This window comes from Prenolepis imparis, unplaced genomic scaffold, assembly GCF_030444845.1.
Source record: "Prenolepis imparis isolate NDT839.2.m4 unplaced genomic scaffold, iyPreImpa1.0 SCAF_7, whole genome shotgun sequence".
Taxonomy (NCBI): domain Eukaryota; kingdom Metazoa; phylum Arthropoda; class Insecta; order Hymenoptera; family Formicidae; genus Prenolepis; species Prenolepis imparis.
Genome location: NW_028141165.1, coordinates 3,294,395 through 3,313,277, shown reverse-complemented (window position 1 = coordinate 3,313,277; position 18,883 = coordinate 3,294,395). Strand labels below are relative to the sequence as shown.

Here is an 18,883-nt window from a genome sequence, read left to right as displayed (position 1 = left end):
TTTACTGTTGTAAAAACTGGAAAAAATACGTAATAATATTGGTACTAACATAAGAACGAAAATTTTCGTTTATTTTAATTCCAATAGTTACAATCATAGTAATTTTACTCGATACTTTGTTTTATCTGCGCATTTATTCTTATCTTACGTAATAATCCCAATTAGCATGAGGAAAATTAAAGACAGTCAGTTAGTTATTTAAATGGCATTTATATGTAACTGTTTCGATATAATACAAATTTAAATTCATGCAAAGAATAAAAACGAAATGTTTAATTTCATTGTAACAAATTAAAATCACGTATTTATGAGAGCATATATGTAAATGTATGAATATGATAGGAATACTTGCATAATTAACGATGCTTTCTAGTCTCAACATGATTCCCTAACATCCGCGAAAAAAATAAGTAAGCATTCATAAAAATTATCAGACGCTTCTTATATCCTTTAAAAATAATCAATCTTGCTTAATTATTGTGAAAATTTCCAAAAGCGCTATCCAATAAAGCACTTCTCTAATTAGCTCAATTATGCGATCATTACACAGAAAAAGTGCGAATCATTTCTGCGAACGAGCCAAATGTTAATGTCTATTTTAAAAAATAGATTTTTCGTATTCAAATACTGAACAATTTTTATGCACATAAAATATTTAAAAATTGAAAGAATTAATTGATCAATATAGTCGTAACTTGTAACTCATTTAGCAATATTATTTTTTCTCCCTGATATATTTATTGAAGTAGTCAATCATTTCTTTCTTTTTAAATTTCTTTTCTAATTCACACATACACACACACACACACACACACACACACACACACACACACACACACACACACACACATATATATATATATATATATATATATATATTGCAGTTCATTGAATAAATATTTTGATATAAATTCTTTTGGCGAATTTAGAAAAAGTATTTTTTTTCTTACCTTTTATACGAAGATTCTGTTGTATTTTTCACGTGATCAAAACTCGTCTACGACGGACAGCTGTGAGCGTGACACTACTTTTCCTCAATGTTGCCTCACTCTGATGACACACGTTATTGATGCACACTCGCGTGGACCGCGTGGCTCAAACTGTCGAGCATTGACTGTGTCTTACGACGAGGAAACGTGAAGAATCAAATTCAAAAAAGAGACGCGAGAAAGAGACAAAAAAAAACAAAGAAAGAAAAAAGAGAGAAATGAGAGAAAAGAAATGCTCTCTCGCTGCTGCAACCGATTTATCGCGATTACGCGACTTTAATGTCGATTCTCTCTTTTCAGAGATGTGTCGACCTTGCGTATACCTGATAGGTAGTCGACCCCAAGGATTCCCTCTTAGGATTCTGGTGGGCCCACAATCTTCTCTCCAACGACACCACTCACGAAAAATTTCTACGGATATCTTCCAGTCGCGGTCTGACAAACTGTCTGGAAAAATAACGGCGCAGTAAGTAAGTAAATGTTATACGTTATCTTTTCAACGATACGCGACTGCAAATGCAAATATCCGTCCGTTTCCCCCGATAATAATATTCAAGGCTCTTATTCTTATCTATGTGTTACTTTTCTTGCGCGAAAAGAATGAAGAAACAGCGGGAAATCTTATAAGAAACTAAATATAAAAGTTACGTTATAATTACGTGAGATAAATATATAATTAAATTTTTATTTTCAAAGTAAAATATTTTGAAAAATTTCTCTCCTCTTGAATTAAGAGACTAATGTTTGGGATTTTTAATCGTTTTTACGGCACAACAAAATATTGCAGATTCTAATTATTGCTGAACGAACAAGTTATATTATAACGCGCGATGAATACACCGATAAATGTTTTTATATTAGATGTATTGATGATAAATGATTAACGAGCTAGAAGCGGCACGAATAGGGAAAAACATAACAAACGTACACGTCGATGCTAGCACTGGTTAGAAGAAACTGAAACCTATGGAAAGCACCTATAACACTTGCCTTCCTTGGACGATTACGGACCGCTTGTATTGCACATACCTACGCGTATACCGTGTCTCTTACCTCCCCTCTTCTAAAACATTGTTATGTGGCATCAAGGTTTTATAAGTCTTTATGCATACTCAAGCTATATATTTCGATCGAATAACATCGCTCTACTATAATACTTCGCCCAGATTCCACTCAAGAACTTGAATGGAATAAAAGTGATTTTACGACAAAAATAAATTTCCTAAATGAAATTGATGAAAAGATAATATTTTATATTTATTAGGATATAACAATCGATTAATTTCACCACGAAAAATTGTCTGTAAATTTTTGGAGTATATATTTCTACGATATTTTTGAATCGGATAATTTCTCTTTAATAATTTTCTTATTATTTGCTAATGTTAAATAGTCAATAAAAAAATCAAAAGATTTGTTTAAGCGAACATGGATTCGGTGCTCTGAAAGAATTAAATCGGACTGACAAAAAATTTCGACTGATTGAACGACGACGATAATTAAACATCGTCGATGATTGACAAGGTTCTCTTGCGCAAAAATCCCCACCGATCAATGTGAAATGTAAACCGCTGCCGCTGCATGACTCCTTTCATTGACACACTCATTGACACACTCGATGCTGCGCTACAACGATGTGCGGTAAAGTGGCAATGGCGTAGACAATTCTCATTGTCGTGAAACGGTTAAATTACGACGCACCTCGGCGGTTCGCCGCCTTGACTCTGTATAAGCAAAAGAATAATTCCTTTTGCTGCAAGATAAAGATTGCCTTGAACGTTTTGAGATGTGAGCCTCCAGCTTCAAAACACATATCCAATATCGGGATTGTCGCGAATATCTTTGAAAATAAATTTCAGCAATCGGTGATTACGCTACGTTGATCAAACAGAGATAAATATCACCTCTCATCGTAGTGAGAGACTCTTTCATATCTTCTATAGAGATAATAAAAAAATTATAATTACGTATTATTATCATTAAAGGCAATATATGTAGAGAAATCTATATTTGTGTCAATCGTGATGCAATTATGAGCGTCACGATTGCGTTAATTTTCAACGTTATAAAAAAATTTCCTGAAATTTCTAGAATCTACACATAGACAGAATCTATATCTCGAGATTTATTATCAAAGACGCAGATGTAAAATTAATATAAAGGCTTGCATTTTTTTAAATATAATAATTTTAATATACTAATTTCTTAATTTTGAATTATAATCAATTTTTAAGTATATTAGCATTAAAGTTCCATTTCATCAAGTTTATTCATATTATTTTCAAGTAAAGTGTACCTTGTGTATTAACGATATATTACCATTAGCTGAGTAATCGCTTTACTAATTGTAAGAATAATTACAGCAAATATATCTCGAACTGGAAATAATATAATAACCTTGCAAGCGCCATTTTTTTCATTTTACTAGCATCCAGGTACAAACATATTCCATTAGCATTACGATCGGTTAAATATCTAGCATCGTCTCTTTCCGAATTAATAATTTCACGATATTCGCGTACTCCGTCGACAGGTGTTAAGGTCGTTTGTCAATAGGCTCCGAATTTCGCCAGGTACATTCAAAACTATTCCTATTCTTGCCCAGATTCCCGCGAGACTATCAAACTAGTACAACCACCTTGAAGTGGTATTATCCAGCTGTGCTTGACCTACCTACCTACACTTGGATGTATACCGGGAGATTCTACAGCCTTCGTCACGTATCTGTCTGTCTCTTTCTCTGTCTCATCGCTATCATTCGTTGTTTTCCACGAGAGAGAATTTTATCGTCGCGCATAATCGTAAATCGTCGTTTTAATGCGATGAAAAATCCAACGCATTGCATCGCGCATTCCCGGGAATGATATCGAATTATGGCATCGTCAGAATTAAAGGACACTTCGCGCGAATCGTTAGCGCGCGTAATAAATAACACGTTGCTGCGATCTTCAGCGTCCGGTTTTCATTCGTGTATGCGAATCATCGTAATTATGCGGATAAAACTCATATACCGTGCTTGGAATGCTCGGAGAAAACGAGAATTCGAACATATCATTTATTATGTACAAGTAATTCACCAAACGATTTGATAAAAATAAAGATATCAACAGATACCAATGTCAATGGTAACGAAAAAGAACTGTTTAATATTAATGATGTTGAATTTTAATGACGTTAATTTATTTTTAGCTTTTAATACTTGATATTCAAATTGATCATTAGCTTAAAGATACTGGCGCATATTTTTTTCGTGGTTACATGTTCCCATCGATAGCAGAGAGTTTGAATAATTTTTTCACAAAGTCGGTGTATCGTGGGATTTTTTTACTTTACATAAACTTTTAATTTTTATTTATTCCTTCGCGCGTTATCCAAAGTCAAAGGTGTATTCTCCTATAATTAAAAGGAATCTACTAATCACGCGATGTACGTTTATTTTTACACTCTTATGAAGTAACATAATTACTCTTTCAAGTATAAATTAAGCTTTTTTTATTTTGAGCGGCGAAAGATTTAGCATAAATCAAGGCGAAATATCAATAGAATCAAGTAGTATCAATTAGCGATCATTCATTCTTCGATGCAGCTATTGATAACATTCTGTAGCTCAGTTCCTCTTGAAAAATCACGTATCATTCGGGTCAATTACCATCCTCCATGACGGCACGTAATTCGCGCAACAGCCATCACCATTCCGGTTGGATAGCCGCGAAAATTGCGCGTCCTGGTTTTCGCAGTTTTTAGCGCTCACCCAGATGACTGGCCAGATTAACCTGCGGTCCGTCTAAGCGATCCGTCAGCTCGTAGCGAGAGGAGGCGCCCGCGGGGCACATTTCGCTTTCACTCGACTGGTCTCTCGCCACGTGCATGGAAGTGCACGCACGTCGAGTCGATGCACCGATCTGACGCGAGGGAAGAAGAAGAAGGCGAACACGGGCCGATGCGTTTCGCGTTCGCGGATCGGGTTCCAATAGCGGTTGATAATAATCCGAGATTGCGTCTCGTTAAATCGATATCGCTGGTCCGCACGATCGGGACCCCCTGACGTTTCGGCTTGTCTTCCTCTCTCTCTGAGCTTGGCACCCAAACCAATCTACCTCGTCCTCGTCGTGACTCGTCGATGACGTAACGTATAAATACACGCCAGGAATCGAACCGGTGGCTTCTACCGCTTTTTCTTCTTCTTCTTCTTCTCCGAGGAGGGCAGTCTTCGAAGAGCGGTGGTCTCGAAGGCAACTCCCTGATCGGTACGGCGCGAAGATCGTTATCGCGGGAAGTGGATGAATCTCGGGCTGCCAGATCTTGTTGCGATCGAGTCGACAAGGAAAAGGAGAAGGAGGAGATTGTGCTGCAAGAAGGAGAAAGAAGAGAGGAGGAGAAACAGCGGCAGGTCTCGAAGACGCCATCGAGTTCTATCGTCAGACTCGCTTTATCCTCCGATCGACTTGGAGAACTCCTCGCGAGGACCAAATCGTTAGCTAATTCGTCCGGCACGTTTTCCCAAGCTCGCGAGATGTGGCGGCTGTCGATAGTGATCGGTATGATCGCGATGGCGAGGGCCGGACCGTACGACAGGATGATGGTCTCGATGAACGACAGAACATTATTCATCAGGAGCCTGCCTGGTTATCCTGGGACCAGAAGCGATCTTTACGAGGTCTACATGGAACCGTATTATTTCGTACGTATTTGTGGCCTTTTTCGTTGTTATTCGATGCGCGCATTGATATTCCCCAATATTAATTACTGAAAATCGATATTTCCGATGATGTATTTTATATCTAATTATATATGATTTTATGTATATAATTTGAAGAAAGAATTTTACTATTTTTATATAATTATTTACAATATAGGGATTCGATATGAATCGCTATTTTTGTTATCATCGAAATTTCACGATGAATCTGCTCGATATAATTTGATTTCTACAAATATAGAATTACAATGAAAAAAATATCATTGTAATGTCATTGGATAATATCATCGTAAATAAAACAAAGAAATATTCAGTTTCTTCTTTTTCACTTTTGAAAGAAAGTTTTTAGGAATGATCAAACTCTAGACTCTAGAGTCTTAATTATACACTTTACTTTAAAGTTCTTGATTTCGATCGGATAATTGCCGTTCAATCTTCGCTTTACATTCCGAGTTTCACGCGAGTTTTCTCGTGACCTGAAATGAATTATGTAATCTCGTCAGATTTGTATGAAAATATTCAGTTCTCATCCTTTCACTTCTCCCTTTAGAAACTTTAGCAAAGTTACAATTACTCTTTTTATTTCGCTGTTTTATCGATATTAATATAAATGATCAATATTCGATATATGTAATTTCTGGTTGATGTACAGTTACATTTATTACCGTTTCAATGTTTTCAGTAATCGATACTTATATAGCCTTGCGTGTTAACGATAATAACCGTTACAAGCATCATCTCTTCCAACATTATTGAAGTAGCAATAATTTAACATTACTTGCAAGATAGTACAACAAAAATAATATAATTGTTTTATTTATTAATATCTACGTATATATCACACACAGTTGCATGAACTTTTAACTTTTATATGATACATACATGCTATCATATGTATATATTTTTTTATTTTACTCACAAACTAATTATAAGAAAATGTGAACAGTCAATTAAAAAGCAAACAAGAATAATATACACCCTGTATCATTGTTATTTATGTTTATAGACGCTTGTAAAATATCAATTGATTCTCTTCTCCATGAAAAAGTGCACAGTTTCCTTCAACCTTGCCAAGTCGATGCATCGTTTTAAACGAGACTCTAGTTTTTCTTTCTCTCTCCTCGTATACTTTTTAGTGTAAACATTTCTACGCGCGTGACTTCTCCATCCTTCGCGAGACCGGGACGAACGTGGCGATACAATTCGTCGGTCCATACACATCCATCTCGCGCGCATCTTCTATTATTAGTCATTAACCACATAGCGCATCATTAATTTTACGCGGAAATTTGCATAATTAGCCGTCAAGTCATTTAAACATCAGGAGCCGAGGACGTCGGGTCGCCCCGTCGACGCTTTCACCGCGAGCGCTCGTGCAATTCTAAGTCGAAGTCGCGCGGTGATTCCCTTCGGTCCGACCTTGCGCGCAGTTTCTACTAGCCGCTTCATCGTCGCCGTAGATTATACCCTGTAGCCGCGCACGGTAATTGCGGATTTCACCCGTGAACCGCGCAACTTGGTCTAAAAAAAAAAGAGGGAAAGAGGAAAAAAGACTCGTCCGCGCGAGGCAAAGCGTGGCGCGACTAATGCGATTCAGTAGATTAAATTAGACGGGAAGTACCGTTCACGCGAGTACTTTATAGTGTATCACTTCGATACGCGGACGTGTCATTATCAATTTCCTCTCTACGTGTTCCCGCGGGAACACTTTGCTCGCTGCATTCATGGATTAATCGAGCTGTAACAAATTGCTTCCGTAGATCCTGTGTTGCGTAAATTTTCCGCGAAGTCTATGGATTCTCGATCGATCATGGGGGATTGATAAAAAAATCGGATGAGATCTACGAAAAAAAAATTTAAAAAGCGTTTATATACTCCCTATACAAATTTTATATTTCTTATCTATCTCCGATGTTGCTAAGTTCCGACCAAAAAAATCTAATTACATTTATATTGACTTTGCTTATCGGAATGACATGTAAAATAGGTGCGATAATTTTTCAAAATGCAGGCAATCGGTTTGAAGGCCGTGGCAGAGCTGAAAGCTCTCGGTGAGGATGGTTCACCGATAAATGGACCCCGAGGGATCCTAACATTAGAACAGCATCCCGAGGGGGTCAAGGTCACGGGCACAATCACGGGATTAAGCCCGGGCTTGCACGGATTCCACGTGCACGAGAAAGGGGATCTGACGAAAGGCTGCAATTCAGCCGGCCCGCATTTCAATCCGTACATGGTAACAACAATTTTCACATTGCAAATTATGTGCTTCGCGATGCTTCAAATAATATAAATAAATTATTATCTTTTTAACCGTTTCGAAAAATATAGCGATGCACGAGATGCACGTTTCATACTAGAAAGCAGTTCCTGCCTCTCGGCGCACTTGTTGTTTTATAAAATTAAAAATATAAAAGAACAATGAAAAATATTGCAAATTGTGTGAAATATTTCCAGATAGGATCACGAAAAATTTATTCATGTTTTTTTGCAGTTATCGATTTTGATTCGATACATAATAATAACAAGACGAGATTTGCATTTATAAATGAAAACTTGCATGAGTGATTGACCCACTTTCTTAAGACCTTGAGGAGAAATTAATTGAAAAAGGTCGAGGAAAGAGAATTTGCAAATTTAAAATTTCTCGAGTTCTTGAAGAAAAAATTGCATTATCACGTCGTTGCATAGAATCCTTCAAGATGCAAATACGACGCGATTAGCAAAATTGATAGCCTCGCACGACGCGGATTAAGCGATCGCGATCTTCTCGCCGCGATAACGTATTATAACTCTCTCTTCATTCCATTACGGTAAACGAAGAGCAATTACGTTTCAGGTGAATCACGGAGCACCGAGCGATCCGTTGCGTCACGTCGGCGATCTCGGCAATATCGAGGTCGGGCAGGACGGAGTGGCGCACATCGACGATATAGATCACTACTTGAGCCTGGTAGGTGTTCGCGGGGCGATCGGCAGAGCCCTGGTGATCCACGAGAAATCCGACGATCTCGGTCGCGGCGGTACCCAGGAGAGCCTTAAGACCGGGACGGCTGGTGCCCGAGTTGCCTGCGGTGTTATCGGATTTTTGTAAAGAAACTCTTTTTTATTAAACTTTTGAATTCGACTATCGGATGCATTTTTCACTAAAGGCTGTCGTACTTAAATTCTCGTAAAATGATACTGCACAGCATCTTCTTAATTACGTACTTGTTTATGGTGGAGAACGAGATCTTCTTTATAATTCTATAAATGTTTAAACATTTTCATAAAACTTTATCTTTCTATATATTTCAAATCTTGAGATCTCTCTTAAAATAAATTATATGTTTTGTTTTTCGCTTTTATATATATTTTTTTTAGCTAAATCTGTATACAAGTTTATGGGTCATATTAATTCGCTCGTTTTAATATACATTCAATTCAATTCACTAAAAGGAATATTGTCTACCGCAACTTTGTTCGCTATTAATTTAATTGCGTTTATTTGTGCCGATCAATAAATGACAAATGTAATTAAATATATATCGAACGCATATATTACATTCTTATTTAATCTTTCGTTTTTTAAATTGCAGAAATAAGATAAATAATTGCAGAAAAGAGAAAGAGACTTGTAAAAAAATACATAAATTAATTTTTTTTGCTTCGTAAGGATGTCCAATGTCAAAATAATGGCAAAAGAACATAACACTGATTACTAATTATATTAAATAATAATAAATAATAATATTAAAATAATACTATTTTATTTATGTAACCAAAGAAATTTAAAAAAAAATTTTTTTAATTTTCTACATAAATTACATAATCTGAATTTTTCACTACAATTAAATTTGAGAAATCTGAAAATTACAGCCAGCGCCAGCGTATATCAATGTACAGTCAATCAAGAATTGAAACAAAAAATTCAACTCGGAAATCGGACCGAGTTTTGTCGCAAAACGAGATTTTATTGTAATAGCTTTTATCGCCAATACATTTTTCGATAAAATAAAAATTCGTCGATATGATATAACCACGCACAATGCACGATTGTATATTAAAAATCTAATCAATGAGTCTTGATAAGAATTCGAAACTGCAAATCTCTGGGCTCTTTCAAACATCATATACGCGTCAGTTTATTTCTATACGCACACACAATTATTACATAACTAGGACGCAGCTTAAATAATCCCAATAAGGAAAAAGAAGAAAAAAACTATTAATTAAAAAAAATATTATAAAACGATAAACATCGAATATTGTACATAGATGAATCGTTCATTTCTATCGAGAATCCACAAATACGAGAGTCCAAGAAGTCTACAGTATTAATGAACTCTAGAGAATCCAGATTCAAAAGAAGTAGCTGAAACTGCCTGGCTCAAGGACTCGTCCTTGTCGTTTCTGGAAGTTAGAAGTGGTTTATTCCAGGGACTTGGACGAATCCCCGCGCATCTTCTCGACCGCCAACGGTCCCACTGGTTCGCCCATTTCCTCTAGGGCTCGCAGCATCTTAGTAACCACTTCCGGCGGGGAGGTCCTCCTCGTGCCCGGCGCATCCGGTCGGTGCTGGAGATCGTTCTGCCACGGTTGCCACGACAGCGCGAATGTTCGCGGCTGGAAATGAACTGTGGGGACGTTGAACCCTCCGTTTGAATGTTCTATATCTCGTCGCAATGTTAAGCTACGCCAGGGGGTTGCGATATCGATCGATTCCGCCCCGGATTGCGCCGCGGGACCGAGAACGAGCAAAGTCGGTCAGCGATGATTCGTATTGTTTCGAGGGGTAGTCGACCGCGAAATCTCATTTCGTACATTTATCACGAAACGTTTTACGACGTTGTGAACTACGATAAGTATATATTGATGATATATCTCGACAGTAATTTATCTCTTAAGATATATTCTAACATTACTGAATTTCTTCATTTCCGTGTTTTTCTTTGATCAATTTATAATAATGTAAAATTTTATCTTGTTATCTGCTATATATTATCTACTATTACATATTATGTACATATATATATATATATATGTGTGTGTGTGTGTATATATAATATATATATACATATATATATTTTATATAAATTATATATTTCGCTATTATATTATCATTATATTTTGTAGAATATAGTAAAACTTGTATGATTAATCAAGAAATAAGATGATTTGGTTTGTTCTATGTTAAAGATATGTTGTCTTAATAGCCATTGTATAATTTAAACTTTTCAGTAAATATTTTTTTAATATTCTTATATGAATCAAATGATAAATTTTTTTTTTTAATTATGTGTCTATAAATAACTTGTTATATATTTTTCTAAATTATATAAAAAAAATAATTAAATAATTACTTTGCGTCGATCTCGTTTTACTATGCGGTATAATGACCCCGTTTTTCGCTACTATTAAATTGCAATTTAAACGCATTTCTCGAAACCGCGGCGCAGAAATGACTAATATCGCTACATTACTAGGAACATCCTGGACGTCGTAATGCGGTATATCATCCAAGTCTTCGACATCGTAGTTACTACGACCACATCTAATGACAAACTGTACGCAACTGATGATCAGCTTTTTTGATGACCTCCACATAATCACACGCGAACATTTTGTTGGATGGATCGTCACGAGGTATGGGTTACATTGTCACGAGTTGTCGTGATTTCGTGTCACGTAAATATTGACAGAAGTGGTTAGACACAAGTTTACGTTGAAGTTCGTCACACGGGTAACAAAAGCGAGTTTAAAGCAGTTTAATATACAATCGCTTTTGAATACAATGGAACACTGATTGCTTTTATCAGTATATTTTTTATTCAGAAAGTCCTCGTAATACTTAATTCGTACAGAAAAATTCTTATTGATCTAGTAGTTTAATTAGCATTGTCACAATCTCAATATAAAATAAGTGTAATTTGTACTAGTGCGATTTTGTATCACGGCACAATCATTACTATAATTTGTCCAATCATTAACTTTGCTTTTTTTATGAAAACTTGCATAATTAATACTGTTTATTGTTACAGCATGTTGTCAGATTCACAAAAATTGACATAAATGAACAATTTACATAAATTGGAATTACATTAAATAAATCACACATTTTGAAAACTAATTATATAGCAAGTAAGAAAATTTGACTTTATTATTTAAAGGGAAAACCAATTTTATAAAATGTTCCATATTGTTCTGCATATACACTTAAACACTCTATGAGAAAATAAACATTCATATTACATCCTGAAATTTAGCAATTCAGCTACATCAATGAAACAATTTTCCATAGATATATCTTTATAAAATTAATTAAATAATGACCGTGATACCTTAGAGTAGAAAAATTTGGTTTTCTCTTAAAATAGAAAAATTTGTATGTGAAAGGAGAGCTTGTGAATGTATTTAATGTCACTATCGCCTGCCTCTTCCTCTACCTCGACCACCCCTGCCGCCTCTACCACCCCTAGCGCCACGTCCTCTGCCACGTGCAGCACCTGCAAATACAAGTAATAGGATAACTAAAAAAATTATAAAAATTTTTATGATTATAAAAAAATCTCTAAAGGAGTATTTTATGTCAGATATAAGGTCATAACTGTTAATCAATATTTTATGTTTAGTATGTATTATATATTTTATGTACCTCTTGCAGCTTCTTTCTTCTTAGCCTTAGCTTTTGGTGTGTCATCTATCAGCAATGTTTCCAAAGGAAGAGAATCCGGCAGAATGTAATATCTAATATTATTTCCTCGCAGACTTAAAGTTTCTAATTGTATCGGATCACGGTTCTTTATCGTCATTTTCACTGTTTTCAAGTGTGTATTCATCGCCACATCTACACCTGTAGAGTAAAAATTTAATTTAATTTAATTTAATTTAATTTAAATTTAATTATCAGTTAATACAATTCTCTATTAATCTTTCTTCATATATAAAGTTTTATAATTATAAATTGAGCTGTTACACATTAATCTTGTGAGTCCTAACCTAACTTAATACTCAAATCAATAACAACATTTCATTATTCACCTGTAATTGTACCGGTGACTTGAGTGCCATTTTTCAGTTCTATTGTCACAGTCTCGTGACTGAGTTTCATCAAAAATCTGAAAGAAGCATTAAATTCCTTGATAAATAACGGTTTGAGACACGAAAATGTGAGAGGGGTTTAGGTTAGATTGTACAAAAGTATGTATTTTTCAGAGATAATTCATTATGCGCCTAGGTGATTTAATGTTTTTATAATGTCTCACTTAATTTTGCACTTTTCGATGTATTTTACATACCTCACTAGCTTCATGATTCGGCCAGTGTAACAAAATTACGGACACTCGCTGTCGGCACCCGGCTTGGTTCAACGAGTTTGAATGGATATGAATAAACTCCTCTGTCATCATAGATGGCAGTAAACTACGCGTCAGGAAAATAAGCTATCTGCTATAAAGATTATCCAAAATTTTTATAGAATTTGCATGTAAATAGTATTACAAAAATGATATGTAAAATATATCGTAAAAAACTAATGTATGTATATATATATATATATATATATCCTCTCTTTATTAATTAAAATAAAATTGCAAATCGACTTTCTCAATAAAAAAAAAAAATAAATAAAATTTGTACATAAATATTGGGAAAAGATTTTGTTTGTTGAGATTTTCATAAAAAATTATACATTTGAGTAAGATAAAACTTATATCTGTATAAAATTCCGGCCACTCCTTTATTTCTTGCATGTAAGAGGCACAACTGGACCGATGCTATAACAAAAGTTTGCTATGTACAAAATAATAATGTATATTGATGGTTTCTTATGTGTGTTTACAGTCAGAAATGAATTTATTTAACGAATATGCAATGATCGTGCGCTTTTGCGTTAATTAGCTTCAAGATAGTTCCCATTCTTCCTCCTGATCCTACGTCAAACGTTCGCGGAAAGGCTGATCCCGGGGGTCTGTTATACAGTAACTGCATACACTGTTCCCATTTTACAGGCGATACCATTTGTCGCAGCAAATATTTCTTAATCATTTTTGTATTGGTATAAGGAACTGCTTTGTAATTCGAATAAACTTGACACCTAGGATTATCTAATTCCAATGTGTAAAGCATCTTGCCGAAGGACTTGAGCGCAGGTTCCATCAGTTTTGTGTGGAACGCTCCCGATACAGGTAGCCTCGTTAACTTTGAAAGTTTATATTTCTGTGCATTCTTTTCAATATATTCGAGGGCCTGAGCATTTCCACCCAATATCTTCATTTGTGTATATAAATATATTGCCACTCTGTAAAATGCAATATCGAATATAATATCTGTATACAATATACAATCATGCTATATTTATCAATTGTTTATAAATTATTACAAATTTTAATTAAAGTACTATAAATTATGATTTAATGTAACTCAAGTATTTATATCAGATTCCTATGATGTAATAATAGCATAAGTTATAAATGCATGAAATAATTCTTACTGGCAAACTGGTTCCTCTACACCATTATCTAGTGCCCACTGCTTAGCATCCTTGCATGCCTCTGCTAATTTAGCTTCTGGTGAACAATAGACCGACAGCATTCCTTGAGGTGATTTTTCAGATGCGTACTGCATAGCGTTGCCTCTGACAGAGACCAGTCTGATGCCATCTTCGAAGGATAAAACTCCTGAGAAAATCAGAGCGGTCAGTTCCCCTAAGCTGTAACCTGCAGTCGCTATGCAAGTCTCAAACGCTCTGGGTCTCTCCTCGCGAAGCCGCTCCAATGCAGCCAACGAAGTTAGCACTGTGGCCGGTTGATTGAAACGGGTCTGGTTCAGCTTCTCCTGGGGACCGTTCAGACACAACTTCAGTAGATCATAGTCCAGAATCTCGTTGGCTATTTTGAACAACTCTCTCGCCTGCGGGAAGCGCAAGTACTTTTCCACCGAGCCGACTTTAATGGTGCCCTGTCCTGGAAAGAGGACAATACTGGTCTCCAACGGATCGATCTTTGGCTTCGTGACTTTGTCCTCCTCGACGGAGGTCGGAACGTTGGCGGGATAAGGACTCGTCGCCCAACTCGTGTCCTTGGCATCGCTGTAAGTAGCAGCCTCTTTTACAAGACGAGCGACATTTTCCTCACCCGTGGGAGTCTCAATGTCGCTTATGGGAGATTTATTTTGCGATTCATCCGTATTTGACGGACTGTCATTGTCATCTTCTTTCGAGGAAACGGATTCGGAGAATTTACTAACCCGGTTTAAGGTTAATAAACGAGACAGACTGTGCGGTGTTTTACCGAACAAAGCTCGCTGAAACATCGTTACTGACGAAAACATATTGGCATGTTGTTTTTTAATATTTGTTTTGAATTACGTTTCATGTATCATGTACAAATTATTACATACGAATCAGATGATTTGATGTTTCATCACATGTGTTATCAGAGAGGTTTGAAAGCGGCCATCATTAAATTCCCCGCATCCAACCCCATCTATTTTTGAGAGTTGAAACTACTTAGCTAATATAGTTTTCTCTATTGTCGGTAAAATTAGCCTTTGGGGTGCATGTCCATACTAAATTCTGAATGGTGTCATCTGCTTTAAACAGGCGCACGCGCTGGACTAGGCGAGCTGCTCGCGCGCTTGATAAGGGCATATCTGCTTTAAGCAGGCACGATCCGTGCTTGTGCGCGCTCGATGCATTCAGGCACATCTGCTTTAAGCAAGTACGCGGCTATACGGTTCTACGTGCGTTCTATCAATTCGAACACATCTGCTTTAATCAGCCGCGCGATTCTGCGTGACTGCGTGTTCTTTTTTACGTATCACTCGTCTCTTTCTGATGCTGTACTCTTCGGAGTATGTACAATCAATCATATTCTATTATTTATTCCGTATGTGATTATTAAAAAATTCTTGATTCACATTAGCGTTACATAATTTTATTTCTTTCGAAAAATTAAAATTTAATGTAAAGTTAAGATTATAAAATGTTAAATATTTCGAGGCAGTAATAAGCTAAGTTTACAGGGTTTTTACAGTGTATAGTGTATAGCATATTGTTAACACACGATTGTTTTATCAAAAACAATAAGTCTCTGATATAAATAAATTTATTACTAATAATAAATTTTAAATCTTACGCAGGCAAATTTAGCTTATTGATAATGATAATTTCGATTAATTATCCAACTTAGAATAGATCTAACATTAAATCTAAATTTGAAAAATAAAATTTATCTTTATTTATTACAAGTTATCAGTTGCTTTTATCTTTTATATGCATCAGATACTATGTATACATTATAGTAGTCATCTAATATGATATCAAATTGAGGACAAATTTTAATTGTTACAAGTCAATTATGTACTTTATTCTGTTTATTACACATATAGTAAGTAAACCAGGGTACGATGTCAATGATATTCTTGCGAAATCATTTTATGCACACAAATCATTAAAGTTAGGTCACAGTAATTGATCTATAAATAGTAATAATTGAGCGTGTGTCAAACAATAAAGTTTCTTATTGCAGTCTCTTATGTATCGAGTGCATCAAAATTTTATGATGTTATTATACAGAATATTAAAAAGAATAAGAACGAGAATAAGAAATTTTTAATTATGAGAAATATATTAATCAAATTATGTATATAATTATTATATAATCAAATATATGTGTAATCTATTTTGACATTTATTTTATTTCAATATGCTAACAATATTTATTTTTTTATATATTAGACATATTTTATACATGGTTCTGCTACATAAAAGTCTGATAATGGGAAAAAGTCATTACAAATATTATATGTGAAGAAATAATTAAATACTCAATACTGAAACATCGGAAAATGATTTTGACTCATCGAAGAAAATTATAATTATTTTATTCTTTGATTCTCTAACATCTATTTACATTGGCTTTTCCATCAGCCGAGGGAATAATGGTTGGCTTTTCAATGTCAACGCGTTCATGAAGTTACGCAAAGACGGGCTAATTGTCGACGCAAATTAATGCGTGTGCACACGCGAAGAAAAAGGAGTTTCACGCCAATGATCGTCTTGGATCGTGTGCCAAATTATCCCCTCTCTGGCGAAATAGGGATGCGCACTTCGAAGGTACGAAAGGGGGCGCAAAAGGTTTCGAGATGTTAAAATAAAAGCGAAACAACGCAAGGTCCGCGAGAGCGGCGAGTCCGTGGCGCGTAGAAGGGTTGCTTTTTTTGCAGTACGTGCGAGTGCATCGAAAAGAAGGTATCTCTCGCAAGTACCCAGCATCCCATCTTCGGAAGATCCTCGGCTGTATCACGGAGAAAAATATAAAGTGAACGATAGTTTTTATACAGTGAAATTGTCTTTCGTCATTATATCTTTAAAAGGAATTTTCTGTGCGATCGCCTTCAAATCGCTTACTTTAAGATTTTTCTCTCTTTCGGCACTTTGAATATAAAGAAACCTTCTATATAAAAAAATTATATCTTTTGTAACAATCATATTTTTATCGACTTTATATTTCAAAGTTTGTTCTTTTCTCTCTTCTAAAGAATTATGATTTGAATTTACATAGGAGATATTTAAGTTAAACGATTATTTATATAGATAGATATTCATATTTTTATATAGAATTCATATTTTGAAAATCATCATTATTTTGATTTATTTGACTTGTTTAAAATAAGAATTATAATTGAGAAAAAGATAGAGAATTTATTGCATATTTGCGTGTACTCAAGATGCAATTCGGAGATTGATATGACATTTAGAGTTTCGTCATAAATACCAATTGATACTTTAGCCAAATGGTTTGTTGTATCTTACGATGACCTGTTTCTTCACACGATATAGTAGATATATGTATATATGGCTATAAATATAATCGGCTATAAATATATTCTATTGAAAATTAAATTTATCGAATCGTTTGATTCTCGTCAGATTCTTATACTCAAATGACAATAAAAAGAAATCAGAAAGTATTTTAAATATTTAATAAATCTCTGACATTAAAATTTATAATTAACATTATAAAGAACCAGAAAGATTTAAAGAAAAAATAATTTTTAATTATTTATTAAATCAATTAAGGATTGTGATAATTTGAGAATAATTGATTTATTATATTTATACACGCATTTACTTGTTTACCCTTACTATGCTTATTTGCAGAAGCTCAATATTGAAGTGAATTTGTGTCAAAACTATCATGTGGGACGACGAACCTGCGCCATGGGATGTGTCGGAAGAAGCACCCCCCGAAGCAGCTGCCGAGGGTACAGGTGAAGGTGCACCGGCTGAAGGAGCTACTCCTGAGAAGCCGGCTCTACAATTACTAAAACTCGAACCACCCCATTACAATCATCATTGGGTTCGACCATTATTCCTCAACTACGCCTATCTTTACGATTATAGGTGAGCCGATCGTACATTAATAAAAAAAAAAATTAATAAATTAAGTCAGAACATTGAAATACAGATTGAATCAAACTAGAAACGATGCAATTGCTTGATAAAATTAAGTAGACTAAAAGTTAAACTTTGCTTGAAAAAAGAGATTTTTAATTTTAAATATTATAAGAAAAATATTTATATATAATTGCCTTATTTATTGCCATATATACCAAGGATTAAAATTATTAAATTTTAAAGTCGCGATGACGATCGATTAATTATCTCTCAAACCCGATTTTGTTACATTCTTCTTTGTTTGATAGGAAGAATTATTACGACGATGTGATTGATTATCTCAATCACAGGCAGAAGGGCTTATTTCGTGAGACCCCTAGGGCTCAGGAATGGGCAGAAAGAACCCTGAGAACTTACGATCAGAAAAATACGGATAAGAGCTTTAAACGTTCGGCCGACATGAAGTACATCACCAATATGAACTTCACGTGCAGACATTACAGTTATCATACTCGCGCCTATTACAGCCTCAAATATCAGAAGATCTTGTGAAAAAATTCATTTTTGCTCTATTAAAAGTTGTTAAGAAAATCAAAAGGTAACTTAAATTTCACATATTCATATACATCTATTAAGAGATTGAAGCATCTATTTATGAATATATGATTTATGAATATTTTTGTTTTAATATATATTTTCTAATCGAATCAGATACATACATTAATATAATACAATTGTTTTTTGTTATATATTTTCGCGATTCCGCAATTTTTATTAGATGCTTTCTATAAAATGACACTGGCAGTAATATTGTAA

At 34.9% G+C, this 18,883-nt stretch overlaps 4 protein-coding genes and 1 long non-coding RNA gene across 6 annotated transcripts in view; 3 read left to right on the top strand and 2 right to left on the bottom strand.

Moving 5' to 3' along the window:
* LOC145938383 (uncharacterized) overlaps positions 1-2,221 on the top strand; it is a 238,741-nt gene extending 236,520 nt beyond the window's left edge. Inside the window, exon 6 of the long non-coding RNA XR_014425709.1 lies at positions 1,290-2,221. This is a non-coding gene — a long non-coding RNA (uncharacterized LOC145938383). The remainder of the gene's footprint in view (positions 1-1,289) is intronic.
* A 2,352-nt stretch (positions 2,222-4,573) lies between these two features.
* On the top strand, positions 4,574-8,818 carry LOC145938378 (superoxide dismutase [Cu-Zn]-like). The gene is made up of 3 exons (XM_083041923.1): positions 4,574-5,670; positions 7,700-7,924; positions 8,528-8,818. Exons 1-3 carry the CDS (start codon positions 5,503-5,505, stop codon positions 8,780-8,782), a joined length of 648 nt encoding a protein of 215 aa, XP_082898049.1. The 5' UTR covers positions 4,574-5,502; the 3' UTR covers positions 8,783-8,818.
* A 2,663-nt stretch (positions 8,819-11,481) lies between these two features.
* Positions 11,482-13,079, bottom strand: Smd1 (small ribonucleoprotein particle protein SmD1). Its single transcript, XM_083042311.1, has 4 exons — positions 12,966-13,079; positions 12,709-12,785; positions 12,323-12,520; positions 11,482-12,173 (listed from the first exon to the last, which is right to left on the bottom strand). Exons 1-4 carry the CDS (start codon positions 12,977-12,979, stop codon positions 12,091-12,093), a joined length of 372 nt encoding a protein of 123 aa, XP_082898437.1. The 5' UTR covers positions 12,980-13,079; the 3' UTR covers positions 11,482-12,090.
* A 125-nt stretch (positions 13,080-13,204) lies between these two features.
* On the bottom strand, positions 13,205-15,135 carry Beg (malonyl-CoA-acyl carrier protein transacylase beg). The gene is made up of 2 exons (XM_083042310.1): positions 14,159-15,135; positions 13,205-13,966 (listed from the first exon to the last, which is right to left on the bottom strand). Exons 1-2 carry the CDS (start codon positions 14,995-14,997, stop codon positions 13,522-13,524), a joined length of 1,284 nt encoding a protein of 427 aa, XP_082898436.1. The 5' UTR covers positions 14,998-15,135; the 3' UTR covers positions 13,205-13,521.
* Positions 15,136-16,812: 1,677 nt separating this feature from the next.
* Fln (flightin) lies at positions 16,813-18,828 on the top strand. 2 transcript variants are annotated; one of them, XM_083041928.1, is made up of 3 exons: positions 16,813-16,918; positions 17,831-18,073; positions 18,376-18,828. In XM_083041928.1, exons 2-3 carry the CDS (start codon positions 17,868-17,870, stop codon positions 18,617-18,619), a joined length of 450 nt encoding a protein of 149 aa, XP_082898054.1. In that variant the 5' UTR covers positions 16,813-16,918; positions 17,831-17,867; the 3' UTR covers positions 18,620-18,828. The 2 variants fall into 2 exon arrangements, with proteins under 2 accessions (XP_082898054.1, XP_082898053.1); XM_083041927.1 differs by having other exon boundaries at positions 16,847-16,988.
* Positions 18,829-18,883: the final 55 nt, after the last annotated feature.